Source organism: Trachypithecus francoisi, unplaced genomic scaffold (assembly GCF_009764315.1).
Source record: "Trachypithecus francoisi isolate TF-2019V2 unplaced genomic scaffold, Tfra_2.0 Lachesis_group12, whole genome shotgun sequence".
Lineage (NCBI taxonomy): Eukaryota > Metazoa > Chordata > Mammalia > Primates > Cercopithecidae > Trachypithecus > Trachypithecus francoisi.
The window spans coordinates 29,030,772-29,049,929 of NW_022681457.1; the positions used below are offsets into that span (position 1 = coordinate 29,030,772).

At 44.3% G+C, this 19,158-nt stretch overlaps 1 protein-coding gene and 1 long non-coding RNA gene across 13 annotated transcripts in view; one reads left to right on the plus strand and one right to left on the minus strand.

Moving 5' to 3' along the window:
• The window catches only part of IL12RB2 (interleukin 12 receptor subunit beta 2), a 92,908-nt gene extending 77,663 nt beyond the window's left edge, over positions 1–15,245 (plus strand). For 6 of the 10 annotated variants that reach the window (XM_033225244.1, XM_033225242.1, XM_033225243.1 and 3 more), the window contains 3 exons: positions 4,610–4,700; positions 8,042–8,141; positions 14,138–15,245. In XM_033225244.1, coding sequence (XP_033081135.1) covers positions 4,610–4,700; positions 8,042–8,141; positions 14,138–14,680 — 734 coding nt within the window. In that variant the 3' untranslated portion in view covers positions 14,681–15,245. Of the gene's footprint in view, positions 1–4,609; positions 4,701–8,041; positions 8,187–12,002; positions 12,089–14,137 lie in introns of those variants that run through there. The other 4 variants (XM_033225247.1, XR_004440612.1, XR_004440613.1 and 1 more) reach the window with 4 other exon arrangements.
• A 145-nt stretch (positions 15,246–15,390) lies between these two features.
• Positions 15,391–18,767, minus strand: LOC117092068. Of its 3 annotated transcripts, none has more exons than XR_004440616.1 (3): positions 18,198–18,767; positions 16,489–17,238; positions 15,391–15,542 (listed from the first exon to the last, which is right to left on the minus strand). It is a non-coding gene; the product is annotated as an uncharacterized LOC117092068 (long non-coding RNA). The 3 variants fall into 3 exon arrangements; XR_004440615.1 differs by lacking the exon at positions 15,391–15,542 and having other exon boundaries at positions 15,736–16,615; positions 17,154–17,238; XR_004440614.1 differs by lacking the exon at positions 15,391–15,542 and having other exon boundaries at positions 15,736–17,238.
• Between the last annotated feature and the right edge of the window lie 391 nt (positions 18,768–19,158).

Here is a 19,158-nt window from a genome sequence, read left to right on the forward strand (position 1 = left end):
GAGCTGAGATCGCACCGCTGCACTCCAGCCTGGGTGACAGAGCGAGACTCTGTCTCAAAAATAAAATAAAATAATAAAAACAAGGACTCAGCATCTTGCTACTGGTTTTACTCCAAACTTGCTCCATCTGCCCAAAAAGGAAAGCAGATGATGAAGAAACGTGAGATTTGACCAAGTGTCGTGGCTCCCCCTAGCAGTTTGGGAGGCCAAGGTGGGAGGATTGATTGAACACAGGAGTTCCACACCAGCCTGGGCAACATAACAAGACCCATCTCAATTAAAAAAGAAAGGAAGGCCAGATCCTCCTGATTGTATGGGGTAGAAAAAAGGCTGCCTCCATTAACTTCCCTATTCAGCCCTGTTGACACTTCTCATGGGCCCTAACAGGTCTCTGGCCTCTAGCTCCTCCTGCTTACTCTCCCTCCCAGCCTGTTTTTCATTCAATCAGAAGAGGAGTCTTTCTGCAAGACTCCAGATGCTGGCATTACTTCTCTTGTTGTAACTCATCAGTGGTTCCCCAAGGGCCCCTTCCAGCTAGAACTCAAACTCCATACTTGCCAGGTTCACATGGTCCTGTTTACCCATCTAGTTTGATCCTTTGCCACACACTTCAGCATTCATTATGGAGCAAGACCAGACTTCCTGTAGTCGCCTGAAAGTACTGGCTGTTCCCTCCTTCCGTGACTTTGCACAGTTTTTTTTTTTTTTCTGGTCTGGTCTTCCTTTGTTAGCTTATCCGTTTAGCTGACTCCTATTCATCCTCCAACTCTACATTTTTTATTTTTTTGAGACAATGTCTCACTCTATTGTCCAGGTTGGAGTATAGTGGCATGATCATAGCTCACTGCAGCCTCAAAATCCTGGGCTCAAGTGATTCTCATGCCTCAGCCTCACAAGTAGTTGAGACTGTGGGCTTCTGCCACCATGCCCAGCTAATCAACTCTAAACTTTTGACATTGTGCCTTTTGCAAAACCTTCCTCTGCTACTTGTGAACCAGTTTTCCATGTTGTTCTCTGCTGTACCTCTCTGGACATTGCATACACCCCTGTTTTCATACATATCCCATGTGAATTAGTCTGTTCTCACACTGCTATAAGGACATACCCGAGACTGGATAATTTATAGAGAAAAGAGGTTTAATTCACAGTTACACAGGGCTGGGGAAGCCTCAGGAAACTTATAATCATGCCAGAAGGGAAAGCAAACACGTCCTTCTTCACAAGGTGCCAGGAGAGAGAATAATGAGAGCCAAGTGGGGGAAAGCCCCTTAGAAAACTGTCAGATTCTTGTGAGAACTCACTCACTATCATGAGAACAGCATGGAGATAACTGCCCCCATGATTGAATTACCTCCCAGAAAGTCCCTCCCACCACATGTGGGGATCATGGGAACTACAGTTCAAGATAAGATTTGGGTGGGGACACAGCCAAACCATATCATTCCACCCCTGACCCCATCCAAATCTCATTTCCTCACATTTCAAAACACAATCACGCCTTTCCAACAGTCCCCTGAAGTCTTAGGTCATTCCAGTAATAGTCCAAAAGTCCAAGTCCAAAGTCTCATCTGAGACAAAGCAAGTCTCTTCCACCTATGAGCCTATAAAATCAAAAACAAGCTAGTTACTTCCTAGCTATAAAGGGGGTACAGGCATTGGGAAAATACATCCCTTCCAAATGGGAGAAATTGGCCAAAACAAAGGGGCTACAGGGCCCCATGCAAGTCCAAAAGCCAATAGGGCAATCATTAAATCTTAAAGCTCCAAAATGATCTCCTGCCCAGACCCACTTATGCCTAGTGTTCCATTATTGGAACGCTAAGCATGTGGGAGTTATTTATATCCTGCTGCTCAAGGTCATCACCAAGGTCAGATTTTTCACTCATATAATAATTCAAAAAATGGCAATTTCAGGTATAAATAGGTTAACTCCAAGTCTCACATCAGGTTATGCTGATGCAAGAGGTGGGCTCCCACAGCCTTGGGCAGCTCTGCCACTATGGCTTTGCAGAGTACAGCCCCCTTCCAACTGCCTTCATGGCTGGCATTGAGTGTCTGCAGCTTTTCCAGGTGTATGGTGCAAGCTGGATCTACCATTCTAGGGTCTGGAGGACAGTGGCCCTCTTTTCACAGCTCCACTAGGCAGTGCCCAGTGGGGACTCTGTGTAGGGGCTTGCACCCCACATTTCTCTTCCACAATGCCGTAGCAGAGGTTCCCCATGAGGGCTCTGCCCCTACAGCAAACTTCTGCCTGGGCATCCAGGCACTTCCATACATCCTGTGAAATCTAGGCAAAGTTCTCCAAACCTGAATTCTTGACCTCCGCGCACCCACAGGCCCAACACCATATGGAAGCTGCCAAGACCTGGGGCTTGCACCCTATGAAGCAACAGCCTGAGCTGTATGTTGACCCCTTTTAGCCACAGCTGGAGTGGCTGGGATGCAGAGCACCAAGTCCCAAGGCTGCACACAGAAGTGGGGGCCCTGGACCCAGCCCTGAAAACCATTTTTCCCTCCTAGGCCTCCAGGCCTGTGATGGGAGGGGCTGTCATGAAGGTTCCTGACATGCTCGGAAGACATTTTCCTCATTGTCTTGGTAATTAACATTTGGCTCCTCATTACCTATGCAAATTTCTGCTGCCAGCTTGACTTTCTCCTCAGAAAATAGGGTTTTCTTTTCTATTGCATCATCAGGCTGCAAATTTTTCAAACTTTTATGTTCTGCTTCCTCTTGAATGTTTTGCTGCTTAGAAATTTCTTCTGCCAGATATCCTAGATCATCTCTCTCAAGTTCAAAGTTCCAAAGATCTCTGGGGCAGGTACAAAATGCCACCAGTCTGTTTGCATAGCAAGAGTGGCCTTTACTCCAGTTCCCAACAAGTTCCTCATCTCCATCTGAGACCACCTCAGCCTCAATTTCATTGTTCATATCACTACGAGCATTTTGGTCAAAGCCATTCAACAAGTCTCTAGGAAGTTCCAAACTTTCCCACATCTTCCTATCTTCTGAGCCCTCCAAGTCTCTAGGAAATTCCAAACTTTCCCACGTTTTCCTGCCTTCTTTGGAGCCCTCCAAACTGTTCCAACCTCTGCCTTCATTCATTTCCAAAGCTGCTTCCACATCCTCAGGTATCTTTACAGCAGTGCCCCACTCTGTATGGTACCAATTTACTTACTATATTAGTCTGTTCTCATGCTGCTATAAGGACATACCTGAGACTGGGTAATTTATAAAGGAAAGAGGTTTTATTGACTCATAATTCAGCATGACTAGGGAGGCCTCAGGAAACTTACATCATGGTTGAAGGGAAAGCAAACACATCCTTCTTCATAAGGCAGCAGGAGAGAGAAGAATGAAAGCAAAGCAGGGGTAAAGCCCCTTATGAAACCATCAGATTCTTGCAAGAACTCCCTCATAGCATGAGAACAGTAGCATGGGGTAACTACCCCCATGATTCAATTACCTCCCAATGGGTCCCTCCCACCACATGTGGGGATAATGGGAATTACAATTCAAGATGAGATCTGGGTGGGCACACAGCCAAACCATATCACCATGGCATCATGGCTTATTGTTTACATGTTCACACATCTGTATCCTATACTATATTCATGACTTCTTTAGACAGCAGAGCCATGTCCTATTTATCTTTGTATCCCAGCACCTAACAAAGCCTGTTACATGGTTACTACTCAGCAAGTGCTGGATAAATTAATGGACAATTCCAATAAGTAGTAAAATGCCGTAGTTCTTTTCATAGGAAGGAATAGGCACAATTTCAAATATTTCAAAAATTTCACAATCACCCTAGCTAGATAAAGGCTTATGCCATACTTTGCTAAAATTAATAGCTACTGTTTCTTGAGGACCTCCTATATTCAGACACACTGCCATGTGCTTTAAATATACCATCTCTGATCTTCATAACAACCAGCAAGGTACATGTCACCATTCACATTTTATAGATCAAGAAACTGAAGTCCAGGCCAGGCATGGTGGTTCACGCCTGTAATCCCAGCACTTTGGGAGGCCGAGGTGGGCAGATCATGAGGTCAGGAGTTCAAGACCAGCCTGGCCAATATGGTGAAACCCCGTCTCTACTAAAAATACAAAAATTATCCGGGGGTGGTGGCATGCGCCTGTATGGCTACTTGGGAGGCTGAGACAGGAGAATCACTTGAACCCGGGAGGTAGAGGTTGCAGTGAGCCAAGATTGCACCATTGCACTCCAGCCTGGGAGACACAGTGAGGCTCCATTTCAAAAAAAAAAGAAACTGAAGTCCACAGATTACACATCTGCTAGCAGCATAGCCAGGACTAAGACAGGGCTCCCAATTCACAACTGTGCTTTGCATTCCATGCCTCCTTTCTTTCTGCCCCTGTGAGTGGGAGGAGCTCTGTAGGGCCAGAGCTCCTTTTAGAACCATAGAATTTGTCCCCTTAGGGTCCCGTTTCCCACACTGCGTAGACAAAAATGAATTTACCTTGTTCCTGAGCATAGCTGTCCAGGAGCTGTGGGTAAGGCCCAGAGGGCTCATATACCAATCAAGATTTTGAAATGTTCATTGACGATAACTCACTCAGTCACAGGATTTCCTAACTTTTCAGGTAAAGCCAATTGGATGGCGTTTGTGGCACCAAGCATTTGCATTGCTATCATCATGGTGGGCATTTTCTCAATGCATTACTTCCAGCAAAAGTGAGTTGGTTACACCTACCAATTGGGTAAATGAGGCTTTTAAAAAAATGATAATAGCTGTTGCTGCCATGGGTCAGGGAAATGGACACTCACACGTTCCTAGTGAGAGACTAAACTTATTTCACCACTTTGGGTGACAGTATGTGTCAAATCCTTAAAAATATACCTCTTGATCTAATAATCTCTAACTAGAAATGTATCTCATATATATGTATATATATACTTTTTTTTTCAAAAAAAATTTTTTGAGACAGAGTTTCACTCTTGTCACCCAGGCTGAAGTCCTGTGGTGTGATTTCGGCTCACTGCAACCTCTGCCTCCTAGGTTCAAGCAATTGTCCTGCCTCAGCCTCCCGAGTAGCTGGGATTACAGGTACCCACCACCACACCCAGCTAATTGTTGTATTTTTTATTAGAGACAGGGTTTCATCATGTTGGCCAGGCTGTTCCGGAACTCAGGAGTGACTCCTCAAGTGATCTGCCTGCCTCAGCCTCCCAAAGTACTAGGATTACAGGCATGAGCCACTGTGCCAAGCCTATTCTATTATAGATGTCTGCAGATATTTAGTGGAAAATATGTTCACTGAAATAATTTTCAGAAAAGAAAAATATTTGAGACAACCTAAATGCCCAATGATAAGGGATTGGTTAACTAAATCCTGATATATCTTGTACTATAACATATTATGTATCCATGAAAGATGATGTAGAAATTAAATGGTATGGCAGGCTGGGCGCAGTGGCTCACGCTTGTAATCCCGGCACTTTGGGAGGCCAAGGTGGGAGGATCACAAGCTCAGGAGATCGAGACCATCCTGGCCAACACGGTGAAATCCTGGCTCTACTAAAAATACAAAAATTAGCTGGGTGTGGTGGCATGCGCCTGTAGTCCCAGCTGAGACTCGGGAGGCTAAGGCAGGAGAATCACTTGAACCTGGGAGGCAGAGATTGCAGTGAACCGAGATCGTGCCACTGCACTCCACCCTGGCAACAGAGCAAGACTGTCTCTAAAAAAAAAAAGAAATTAAATGGTATGAACAATATTTACCATGTTCCATTTAAAAGGCAGCCTGCCAAACAATATGTACTTTCATTTCTTAAAAATAGTGCATACACACAGATGCAAATGTAAGATATATCAGTTAGCATTAAATTTGGTTATACATAACATAAAAGTCAAAATAACATGACTGAGGCTGGGTGCAGTGGCTCATGCCTGTAATCTCAGGAGGCTGAGGAGGTCAGATCACCTCAGGTCAGGAGAGTTCGAGACCAGTCTGGACAACATGGTGAAACTCTCTCTACTGAAAATAAAAAAATTAGCCAGCTCTGGTGGTGCACAACTGTAGTCCCTGGTATTCAGGAGGCTGAGGCATGAGAGTCACTTGAACCTGGGAGGCAGAGGTGGTAGTAAGTTAAGATTGTGCCACTGCACTCCAGCCTAAAACAGCAATAACAACAACCAAAAAACAAAAACAAAAACAAAAAACACTGTGGTCTTTCCTTTGAGGTAGAGCTGCAAGAAAACAGAACAAAACTATGGTCCTTTAGCCGAGTGCATTGTCGTCCTAATAAACCTGGGTCCTCTTCCTAAGGAGGGGAAAATGAATATTGGGTGGCAATTACTCTCTGCCTCAAGGATATAAACCACAATATTTTTGTTTTGTTTTGTTTTCAGACGGAGTCTTGCTCTGTCGCCTAGGCTGGAGTGCAGTGGTATGATCTTGGCTCACTGCAGCTTCTGCTTCCTGGGTTCAAGAGATTCTCCTGCCTCAGCCTCCCGAGTAGCTGGGACTACTGGTGCCCACCACCATGCCCAGCTAATTTTTGTATTTTTGGTAGAGACAGGGTTTCGCCATGTTGGCCAGGCTGGTCTCAAACTCCTGAACTCGTGATCCACCCACCTCAGCCTCCCAAAGTGCTGGGATTACAGGTGTGAGCCACTGTGCCCAGCCTAAGCCACAATATTAATGGTGTTTATATCTGGGGATAAAATTGTAGGTGATTTTAGTTTTTCTTGTTTCACTATATTTTCTAGAATTTCCTTAGTAAACATGTATTATTTTTCAAAGAAAATATTTTTAATGAGTTGGTTTTTCAATACAAAGTTTTCTTCAAATGCTGTGTAAAGTTAGAGAAAAGGTCAAAATAAAACTAACTCAAAGTCATTCTACCAGCCATTGAACTTGTCTAACAGGCTGTACATTTATTGAAGATCTAATGTATGATAGATACTTCAAAGCAAAGCTCTCTTTGGGTAGACTTTGAAAAAGTTTAATTCAAAAGGAGTCAACTAGGATCACATGCATCCTCTTCATGGAAATTGTGAAGATCAGTTACAGTGCAGGCTAAACTGCCTTAAAAAAAAAAAAAAAGAGGACCCAAAGTATAGTGGCTTAAATAATACTTTATTTATCTTCCATATAATGGCCCTGAGGTAAGGTATCCAGATTGGTGGGCAGCTGTGCTCCATAGTTATTTGGGGACACAGTTTTCTTCCATCTTTTTGGTATACCATCCCTTGGGCATTGTCCTCATCTGCATGATCTCTATGAGATCACAGACATTTCTGCTCATATTTCTCTGGAGAAAACCTAGTCACATGGCCACATCTCTTACTTCAAAAGGTTAGACAAATTGTAAAGCATACTTTAAAAAAAAAAAAAAACAAAGTTTATCAAAGTCAAGTCTTTAAAAATGTTTCATATTGTTCATGAACTTAAAAAAAAAATAAGTCACATACATTTATAAGAAATTTTTAAGGATTTTTCCTTCTACATCATAAAAGATCTACATTTCTTCTTATTGCCAGATACAACCACTGTTAATAGATATTTCAGATATTTCCCTATAATACTTTTTTCTTGGCATTTTTAACATGGTTATGTTCAAGCTATTTATACCATTTTGAATCCTGTCTGTTTTCCAACTGTTCGCATAATTTACCTGTCATTACAAACTCTTTGTAAATATTGTAATTAGCTAAATAGTAAGGGTAGGGAACATGTCATCTTCAATACTCGGCAGGTAGCATTGTGCTGGTCACATATTAGGGGTTCAATGAATATTTGTTGAATGAATGCATAGCTGGATAGTGACAGATTGCTAAATATTAGGTTGATCAAAAGTTCCATGGTTTATTTAGCAAACCCCAAGTGACTGTTGTAATTTCACAGAAAACTACTGTAGCCTTGGACAATAAATCATCTTTGTCTTTCAGTGTTTATATTTTATTTGCAAACAAAAGCAGCCCTTACACTGAAGTTACTGCACTGAGAACCTGTGCTTCCATGCCACTGTGTGCACACCTAAGAAAATGTCACTGTTTTCTTTATCTATAGGTTATTTGTTCTCCTAGCGGCCCTCAGACCTCAGTGGTGTAGCAGAGAAATTCCAGATCCAGCAAATAGCACTTGCGCTAAGAAATATCCCATTGCAGAGGTAAGGTATAATTCCTCTGTGGTCAGTCAGTGGGGTTCTAGTGATCACCACATCTAAGTTTTCCATTGTAGTGATGAGGAAGCCTGGGTGCTGAGATCCTATGGTTGAGCTTAAGTTATTCATGCTAAGCTACCACTGAGTCATCACTCTCATTTTTCTTCCTGAATTTAAGAGAAACCATGCACAGGAATCTTCTGAAGTTTATGATCATAAGACTAAAACCCCCTAGCTTTTTATTCCTTAGTATGCCTCACATTCCCCTTCTCACCAAACTGTTCTCCTGTTCTCACCTAACTTATTTCAAAAGAAGAAAGCTTTTTTTTTTTTTTTTTTGGCCATTTGTTGAGTACTAGCCTGAGCACTGAGTCATCCAAAATTCAAGAGAATTGAAGATTTTGATTTTTCCTATCTAAGCATAGAAAAGATAAATAGAACTCATACTATTTTGGTTTGGGTAAGAAGCCAGTATGTCATTCCATTGTGCAAAGAAAAGGTTTTAAAGGAGAGGTTGATCAGCTGGCAGATGAGAGAGGGGAGAGTAAAGGGAGTGAAGGGAACTGCTGCAGCCTAGGAAAAGAGGTGAGAAAGCTCACAGTGGGCAAGATGGGCCATTCCTGGTGGAGGGTCTGGAAGTTGAAAGCATCTGAATATGAAGACTACATTTAAGGGGAGAAATAGGAGAGAGAAGTGGCAAGCCAATATTCCTCCCATTGCCTGGGGCTTTGACAGCTCCAGGCTTCCTTTCCAAGACTTTACAACACTTCTCGGGCAAGATACTTCTCTCCAACTACCGAGTATGTTCTGTCATCCACACCCTTCCTCAGGCCAGAAGCCAGTGGTCCATAGTCCCAGCCTCCACTCAAAAAAAAAAAAAAAAAAGAGTGATCCCAGCCACAGCTTCCTTAGGAATTAAGTCACTACAGTTTAGTGCCTTTGAAATCAAGCCCGGAGGCCACCCCTGCCTCTGCCACTTACTATGTGTGTGACTCTTGGCAACTTGCCCAGCTATCTGAGCCCAAGATAAAACAATATCATTTATCATTCTTACTTACCACCGTGAGGATTAAATAAGATGCCATGTAAAGCACATGAGTCACATAAGACAAAGATCATTCACTTTCTTCCCAAGAAGACCCATAATTTAAGTCTCTTCTGAGGGATTTCATCCCTATTAAGTTACAACAGCAAAAATAGTGATAGTAACAGCAGTTTGTGTGTGTGTATATACACAAACTGCTGTTTTATATATATATATACAAACTGCTGTTATCACTATTTTATATATATAATGTACAGGTTATATATTTATATATTTATATATTCTGTCATATAATTATATAATAATATTATACATTCATTATTATAATTTAGATATATTACCTTATATGTACCAGGCACTTTTGAAAACATTTTCATATGTTAACATTTAACCCATAAACATCTTTATGAGGTCGTACGATTTTTTTTTTTTTTTTGAGACGGAGTCTTGCTCTGTTGCCCAGAGCAACAGAGTGCAGTGGCGCAATCCCCGCTCACTGCAAGCTCCGCCTTCCGGGTTCACGCCATTCTCCTGCCTCAGCTTCCCGAGTAGCTGGGACTACAGGTGCCCGCCACCACACCTGGCTAAATTTTTTTTTGTATTTTTAGTAGAGATGGGGTTTCACCATGTTAGCCAGGATGGTCTCGATCTCCTGACCTCGTGATCCGCCCACCTCGGCCTCCCAAAGTGCTGGGATTATAGGCATGAGCCACCATGCCTGGCATGTGTATGATTATTATCTTCATTTTCCACATGAGGAAACTGAGGCACAGAGGACTAAGTAACTTGCCCAACGTTAGCGAGTAAATGGTGGATCCTGGACTCATATCCAAGCAGGATGTGCTGCTCATCATTGCATTATACATTTTAAAGGATCTTTAAACACGGGATGAGGAGAGTGTTTCTAGCAGTCTATACCTCTGAGCTGAAGAGATTTTAGAGAAAGTAAGACAGAAGGAAGGTGATAGAAATTGGTATACATATGCCCAAAGTTGTGTAGCATAAGTGTGTTCATTGCAGCATTATCAATAGAAGCGAAAACTTGGGCAGAATGTAAAGGTGCACCGGGGGCAAATTAAACATTTTGGGTACATCTGTACAATAGGGTATTAGGCAAATACTTAAAAAATGAGATAGATCTATATGTGCCTAAAGATCTCCAAGATACTTAAAAGTAAAAAGAGCAATATTTATCACAATTGTCTAAAGTGTGTTCATTTATATAAAAATGAGGGCAATTTTACATACACTCATACATCTGCAGCATGGGCACAGGATATTTCTAGAAGCCCACTATGATACATATGAAACCGAGAATGGTGGTTGCCTCCAGGGAGAGGGTGGAGAGTATGAGAGCCACTTAATTTTCATTACATAGTCCCTTTGAACTTTTAGATATCTTTTTTTTTTTTTTGACACAGAGTCTTGCTCTATTGCCCAGGCTGAAATGCAATGGTATGATCTTGGCTCAGTGCAACCTACGCCTCCCAGGTCCAAGCGATTCTTCTGCCTCAGCCTCCCAAGTAGCTGGGATTACAGGAACATGCCACCACGCCCAGCTAATTTTTGTATTTTTAGTAGAGATGGGGCTTCACCATGTTGGCCAGGCTGGTCTTGAACTCCTGACTTCAAGTGATTCACCCGCCTCAGTCTCCCAAAGTGTTGGGATTACAGGCATGAGCCAACACACCTGGCCTAGAATGTCTTAAGAACACTATGTGCATATAATTTTTTTACAAAAATAACCAGTGAATTAGAAAATTTTTTAAATTAAGCAGCTTAAATATGGCCTCCAGGATGAAGGCCTTGAGATGGCCTTAGAACCCCATGTGGCTTGACCCTTGAAGGAGGTGGACTGTTTTTAGAAAGCAAACTGCTCTCCGGGTGCTATGCAGAGGCAGACAATAGAAACACAATAGTGTGTCCTCCCCTTCTAGCAAATGTGCTTTGAGCTCTCAGGCCTTCCCTCCCCTACTGCCTACGGTTTCTTAAGATGTGGCTACAAAACCATGTGCCCTAAAGCTCTGAAGGAAAAAGCCAAATCATAAAGGGGATTGCTGGAGTGTTATCCAACTTGTAAAAGCTTAAAATAGTGTCCATGAGGTTCCTGAACTGATAGTGGTTTAAGAGGCCTGCCCAAGGACTTGGCAGCCAGAGGGCCCGGCTTTGTAAAAGCCATGAGAAGCCGTGAGAAGAGGCCTCTCAGTGCTGCTGTTGCTCTCCTGACAGCAGAGCAAACACCTCACCTTGTGAAAACGACAAGCCATTTCCGCACAGGGTGTAATCTCTCCCACATCTGTGGTAGCAGCACTTTGGCAGCTCAGCTTCCCAGAGCTGCCAGCTGTGTTCCGAGCCAGACCAACGTGCCAGGGCCAGTTTGGGTAGTGATCAGAAAAGAGCAGCCTCCCTAAAGTGAAACACATACACACATCCTCTAGCTTGGCAGGGCCCTTTGTGGAAATCTGTTCTGAGACAGTGCCATTGTTCACTTTCCTGACACTTGCCATGTCCAAGGCAAGGGAAGGGATGTCAGAAGAAGATCCAGACCAAATTCCTCTTGCACAACTTGTCATTGGACAAATCGGAGAACTGAGGCCCTAGAGAGGCCTCAGTAGACCACTGTAGACTGGTTTTCCCCAGGCTACGGTGTCAGAGTTGGGACTAGTCCCCAGGGTGTGCCTTGTCCCACGGCTATTTTTTGTCATCCTACTCCTCCTATAAGACATGGTCCCTGTGCACACATAGCTTACAGATATTTTGAAAAAGTGACAGCACAAAACATTACATGCCAAGAACTTAACGGTGGTTTCTTCATTGAATAGGCATCCAGGGGAAGGAACAGTCACCAGAGGCCTCATGGAAGGAGAAGGCACCAAGCAGGGGACAGTGGGAGGCACACACAAGCAGGGTGAAGGCTGGCGGTGGAAGCAAAAGTGTGTGGGGCACTGAGAGAAGGGCGTGATTAGTAAGACTGGGACAGTGGCTGAAAGAGCAGCTTCTGAAGAGAAAGGGAGGTGGAGGAAGGGCAGGAACCAATTGCCAGGCCAATGCTGGAATCTTGACTGTACATGGAAGCCAAGTCAGCAGAGGCTCTGGACCTCTGCTTGGGAAAGATCAGGCAGCCAGTGTGTAGGATTGTTTCTAGGAGGCAAAGAGACCCCAATTAAAGCCCAGTTTTTAAAAAGTGTTAATAGGAAAGTGCCAAGGACTTGGACTCAGGAATTGGCAGCAAGTTCGGAAAGGAAAGAGATAGGACATTGAAGAGCTGGTCACTGGCAGAACGCTAAGAGAAAATAAGTGAGATAATTAATTAATTTTAAAAAGTATAAGCTAATTTTGTCTGTTACAAACACAATTAGCTAAAGGCAAAAAAACATGAAAATTTCTTCTAAAAATGTTATTCCAAAGTTGTCTTTCTTAAAAGCAGATCTGACAAGGAATACTACCTTGCCTGAAACCTTTCAGTAGTTCTCTCAAGGCACAAACACCCTTGCGTCACTTAAAAGGCCCTGTGTGATGTGACCGCCTCCTATTTCTGAAGTCTCGGGTTACTAGTCATAAGAAATAACTAGCAGGTTCCAAAATACACCAGTCCTCCTTGCCAGCACCTCCCTACCTGGAAAATACCACACGTCTCTCAGGACCCAGCTCTCGTGTCCTTTCATCACCTGTTTAGTGTGACCCTAAAGGCTTCATCGCCTCCTCCCCAAGACAGAAGCAGTCTCAGCCTTTCCTTTGCATATCCAGTGACCTCTGTCCTTGAGGAAAAGCAGATAGTAAAGCTTGGTTCACATTAGAAATGGGGCTGGGCGTGGTGGCTCATGCCTGTAATCCCAGCACTTTGGGAGGCCGAGGCGGGCAGATCACTTGAGGTCAGGAGTTTGAGATCAGCCTGGCCAACATGGTGAAACCCTGTCTCTACCAAAAATATACAATTAGCCAGGCGTGGTGGCACACACCTATAATCCCAGCCACTCGGGAGGCTGAGGCAAGAGAATTGCTTGAACCTGGGAGGTGGAGGTTACAGGGAGCCGAGATTGGGCCACTGAGCTTGAGCCTGGGTAACAGAAGGAGACTTGGTCTCAAAAAAAAAAAGAAGAAGAAGACAGAAGGAAAGAGAGAGAGAGAGAAAGAGAGAGAGAGAGAGAGAGAGAAGAGAGAGAGAGAGAGAGAAAGAAAGAAAGAAAGAAAGAAAGAAAGAAAGAAAGAAGGAAGGAAGGAAGGAAAGAAAGAAGGAAGGAAAGGAAAGGAACGGAACGGAACGGAAAGGAAAGGAAAGGAAAGGAAAAAGGAAAGGAAAAAGGAGGGCCGGGCGCGGTGGCTCAAGCCTGTAATCCCAGCACTTTGGGAGGCCGAGACGGGCGGATCACGAGGTCAGGAGATCGAGACCATCCTGGCTAACACAGTGAAACCCCGTCTCTACTAAAAATACAAAAAATTAGCCGGGCGAGGTGGCGGGCGCCTGTAGTCCCAGCTACTCCGGAGGCTGAGGCAGGAGAATGGCGTGAACCCGGGAGGCGGAGCTTGCAGTGAGCTGAGATCCGGCCACTGCACTCCAGCCTGGGTGACAGAGCAAGACTCCGTGTCAAAAAAAAAAAAAAAAAAAGAAAGGAAAAAGGAAAGGAAAGGAAAGGAAAAAGGAAAGGAAAGGCAAGGAAAGGAAAGGAAAGGAAAGGAAAAAAGAAAAGAGAAAAAGAAAAGAGAGAGATAGGTTGAAGGTTGAGCAGGGTAGTCAATCACTCATTGGCTAGGGTTGAGAGGAGTCTCCAGCTCCTGCCCCTCTGCCTCCCCAACAATGTTAACTATTTCTCTTACCTCGCAAACTCCAGTGCCCACCATGTTGCAACCAGGGCTGAGGAGAAAGTGCAGGTTGTGAGGCCTTTGGGAACCCTGGAGAAACAGGTTGTTAAGTTCGCTTCTACAGCAGTGTGAGCCTCTTCCTCCTCCTTTTGCTCAGGAGAAGACACAGCTGCCCTTGGACAGGCTCCTGATAGACTGGCCCATGCCTGAAGATCCTGAACCCCTGGTCATCAGTGAAGTCCTTCATCAAGTGACCCCAGTTGTCAGACGTCCCCACTGCTCCAACTGGCCACAAAGGGGAAAAGGAACCCAAGGTCACCAGGCCTCTGAGAAAGACATGATGCACAGTGCCTCAAGCCCACCACTTCCAAGAGCTCTCCCAGCTGAGAGCAGACAACTGGTGGATCTGTACAAGGTGCTGGAGAGCAGGGGTTCCTACCCAAAGCCAGAAAACCCAGCCAGTCCCTGGACAGTGCTTCCAGTGGGCAACCTTCCCACCCACGATGGCTACTTACCCTCCAACATAGATGACCTCCCCTCACATGAGGTGCCTCTCACTGACTCTCTGGAAGAACTGGAGCCTCAGCACATCTCCCTTTCTGTTTTCCCCTCAAGTTCTCTTCACCCACTCACCTTCTCCTGTGGTGATAAGCTGACTCTGGATCAGTTAAAGATGAGGTGTGACTCCCTCATGCTCTGAGTGGTGAGGCTTGGAGCTTTAAAGTCAGCGTGCCCTCAACCAGCACAGCCTGTCCCAATTCCCCCAGCCCCTGCTCCAGCGGCTGTCATCTCTGGGTACTGCCATCAGTCTGGCTGCAGCTAGAGGACAGTCAAGCCAGCTCTGGGGGAGTCTTAGGAACTGGGAGTTGGTCTTTACCCAGATGCCTCATCTTGCCTTTCCCAGGGCCTTAAGATTACATCCTTCACTGTGTGGACCTAGAGACTCCAATGTGAATTCCTAGTAAATTTCTTGGTATGCTGGCCAGAAAGGGAAATGAGGAGGAGAGTAAAAACCACAGCTCTTAGTAGTGGCATACAGTCTAGAGGACCATTCATGCGATGACTATTTCTAAAGCACCCGCTACACAGCAGGCTGTACACAACAGATCAGTACTGTCCGACAGAACTTCCTGAGATGATGGAAATGTTCTACCTCTGCACTCACTGTCCAATACATTAGACACTAGGCACATTGGCTGTTAATCACTTGGAATGTGTTTAGCTTGACTGAGGAATTAAATTTTGATTGTAAATTTAAATCACCACACATGGCTACTGGCTACTGTATTGGAGAGCACAGCTCTAGATGGCTCCTAGATTATTAAGAGCCTTCAAAACAAATCAACGTAGTTCTACAGATGAAGACATAAAAGACATTAGTAAACACCAATGTAAAAGGGCCCCCAAGGTGATCATGACTGGTCTTATTTGTAGAAGTCTAAGAATGTACCTTTTTCCAGCTGGGCGCGGTGGCTCATGCCTGTAATCCCAGCCGAGGCAGGCGGATCACAAGGTCAGGAGATCAAGACCATCCTGGTTAACATGGTGAAACCCTGTCTCTACTAAAAATAAAAAATAAAAAAATTAGGGCATGATGGCAGGTGCCTGTAGTCCCAGCTACTCGGGAGGCTGAGGCAAGAGAATGGCATGAACCCGGGAGGTGGGGCTTGCAAGTGAGCCACTGCACTCCAGCCTGAGCAACAGAGCAAGACTCTGTTTGTTTGTTTGTTTGTTTTTTAAAAAAAAGAATGTAACTTTTTCCTAGTTTTGCTGGTTTATTGTTTTATTTTGGCTTCATCTTCTTTCAGCAAATCAAGGGCATCTGGATGATGAAGACCTACTGTAAACTCACCATAGTACCATAGTACCATAGTACCTTAGGCAACCCAGCCTCCCCCTCTGAATCTCGGGTGTCTTATAAAGGGCTGGACCAAAGGCTCTCTGACCCCTTGTTTCCTCTCCTTTTTGCTGCAGCAGGCCCTGCCTTCAGGACCAGGGCTGTTTCAGGGTCTAAGACCCCAGACTCCAAGGTTGTCCTCAGAAGTTGTCTTTCCCCTGTTCCCAAAGGCACAGCTTTCATTCCCCGAGATTTTGAGCTGGTCCTCTGCCAGCTCAAGTTGAGCCTGGAAGATAACTCTCTTTTCCACAGCATGGACTTGGAACATGATCCATGTTTTGCTCTTTAAAACTGTGGCCCCTGGCTTGCCACCCTCCCTGGCCCATTGCTGCCTCTGTCTCTTCACCATAGGCACTTTTGCCTAACTAGTGGAGAAAAGTCTCGGTCTAAACTGCTAATAGTGCTCTTCCCTAAAGAACAAGATAAAAGATCCAAAAAACTTTTTCTTAAATTCCTGTCAAGCCTGGGGTCTACCCCCTACCCCTTCCCACATGAACATTGGAACTGAGAAGGTTTCTCCATCATCCTCTGGATTTTCATTTAACAAAGTACTTGTTGCAAATGTGTACTTCTTCCCTAATGTGTGGAACTAGAAACTTGTCCATACATACCCCAGTCCTGTAGAAATAACTGTTCTTGGGCTTTAGGTTTTCCAGATTTCCCTCAGAGCTCTAGCAATTGAGCGATGGACAGTTGCTCTGCTTCTTCGGGTTGAAACTCTTGATACGTCCTTGCTTCCTGCAATTCCAAACTTAACACCTATAGTTTTCTCAGGCTTTTTTTGAAAAGTTCCTTCCTTTCTATTTCTATTCCACTCTATTTAGCTATTATTGTGCAGAATCCCCAGTGGTTCCTTTCCTCTCAGCATCACTGTAGCTTGCCTGCACCCAGGACATGCCCTTGACTGGCACAAACCGTGACAGATAAGGCCACCTCCTCAGAAGCGGAACAACCTATTTTCCTTTGGCAATGGGAGCTAACTTCACTGTTTTCTTACAATACCTGGTTTTTCCTATCTTTGGTTTCTTTTTGATTACCTCTCATCCATCTCAGTCATTCTTCTCCTCCCCTTCCTTGTGTCTACAATACCCCATTTTACCAAGTCTCCCATTTAACCTCCCCACCCTTTTCTTTCCCTTAAAGTCTCATATGATACTGCAGTCCTCATTTGTCTTCCCAAAAAAAAAAAAATTTTTTTTTTTAAGGAATCCTTCCTTGACTCCTAAAGACTCCTAAGGATGCTGAGGCCTCCTCAGCATGATTTCCATATACTTACTTTCTCTGTTGGACTACAGACAACTTGAAAGCAGGAACTTTGGCAATGTTTCCCCAGCACCAGCATCATGCCTGGTCCATAGTAGCTATCAATAAAAAAGTAAGCATCATAAACCCAAAAGTACCTGAGAAAGGTCTCAATTAATTTAAAAAGTTTTTATTTTGCCAAATAACACATGACACAGCCTCAAAAGGTCCGAGGACATGTGCCCAAAGTGGTTCAGGCACAGCTTGGTTTTACACATTTTAGGGAGACATAAGACATCAATCAACATATATAAGATGTACATTGGTTGGGTCTGGAAAGGCAGGATAACTCAAAGTGGGGGCTTCCAGGTCATAGGTAAATAAGAGCCAAAGGTTGCATTCTTTTGGGGTTTTGATCAACCTTTTACTAAATACATAATTTACATGTGAGAAGGAGGTAGCTCAGGTGAACAGAGGGATGACTCTGAGTTCTGTCTATCTTTTGTCCCACGCCTGTGAAGATCAGCTATGGTGAAATTCAACAGAACTGTTTTAAAGATCTTGAAGCCCTCGTAGGCAAATTGTGAGGAAAGTATGCAGTGTTTTGGGGGAGGAGGGGAATAAAATGGGAGGCAGGTTTGCCTGATGCAGTTCCCAGCTTGACTTTTCCCTTTGGCTTAGACTGATTTTCTTTTAGCAGCAGCATCACCTGCCACTGCTTTGTCTTATTCTTTCTATTCCAGAAGCCAGCTCATCTGTGCCCATTTCCTCCTTACTGGAACAATTGTTTGCATTCATTCCTTTTCCTTCCCAAACCCCATTCTCTCCCATTTGGTGACAGCACCACTGTGATGCATGGAGGGGTGTTTCTGGTTTTAAAGACGTATTTGAGCATGTCTTTGGCAGCTCAGTCTGCCAGATAAGGTGTCCTCTTTCCATGAATGACAGAGGATGGGTAACTCTGTTCTGCCATTGCCCCAAGTGGTTTTCACAATCTGCTCTTCTCCCCGCTGCCCCCCACCACTAGTAAAAACCCCAAACCAAGTTGCTGGGTTCACCAGGTCTAGGTGATACTCACCAACATACAGCCAGGCTTTCATTCCTCAGGAAAATTGTCAGTAATTTTGTGGTCTTATAATGATATATATTGGTTTCCATCCATGGCTGCTGGCTCATGATGTCAGAGGTGTTTGAACCACAGTGACTCCATCTTAAATAGAGGCTGGTTAAAATAAGGCTGAGACCTACTGGGCTGCATTCCCAGGAGATTAGGCATTCTTAGTCACAGGATGAGATAGGTTGGCACAAGGTAAAAGTCACAAAGGCCCTGCTGATAAAAGAGGTTGTGGTAAAGAAGCCAGACAAAACCCACCAAAACCAAGATGGTGACGAAAGTGACCTCTGGTCATCCTCACTGCTCATTATATGCTAATTATAATGCATTAGCATGCTAACAGACGCTCCCTCCACAACAGTTTACAAATGCCATGGCAACATCAGAAAGTTACCCTATAGGTTCTAAAAAGAGGAGAAACTCACAGCTCTGGGAATTGCCCTTTCCTGGAAAACTCATGAATAATTCACCTCTTGTTTAGCATATAATCAAGAAATAACTCAGGCCATGCATGGTGACTCACACATTTTGGGAGGCAGAGGTGGGTGGATCACCTGAGGTGTCAGGAGTTCCACACCAGCCTGGCTAACATGGTGAAACCCCATCACTACTAAAAATTCAGAATTAGCCAGGCATAGTGGCATGTGCCTGTAGACAGGAGAATTGCTTAGAACCGGGAGGCGGAGGTTGCAGTGAGCGAGATTGCACCATTGCACTCCAGCCTGGTCTACAGAGTGAGACTCTGTTTCAAAACAACAACAACAAAAAACTGTAAGTATACTCAATTGAGCAGCCCACGCCGCTGCTCTATGGAGTAGCCATTCTTTTATTCCTTTACTTTCTTAATAAACTTACTTTCACTTTACTTTATGGATTCACCTCAAATTCTTTCTTGCTCAAGATCCAAGGATCCCCTCTTGGTGTC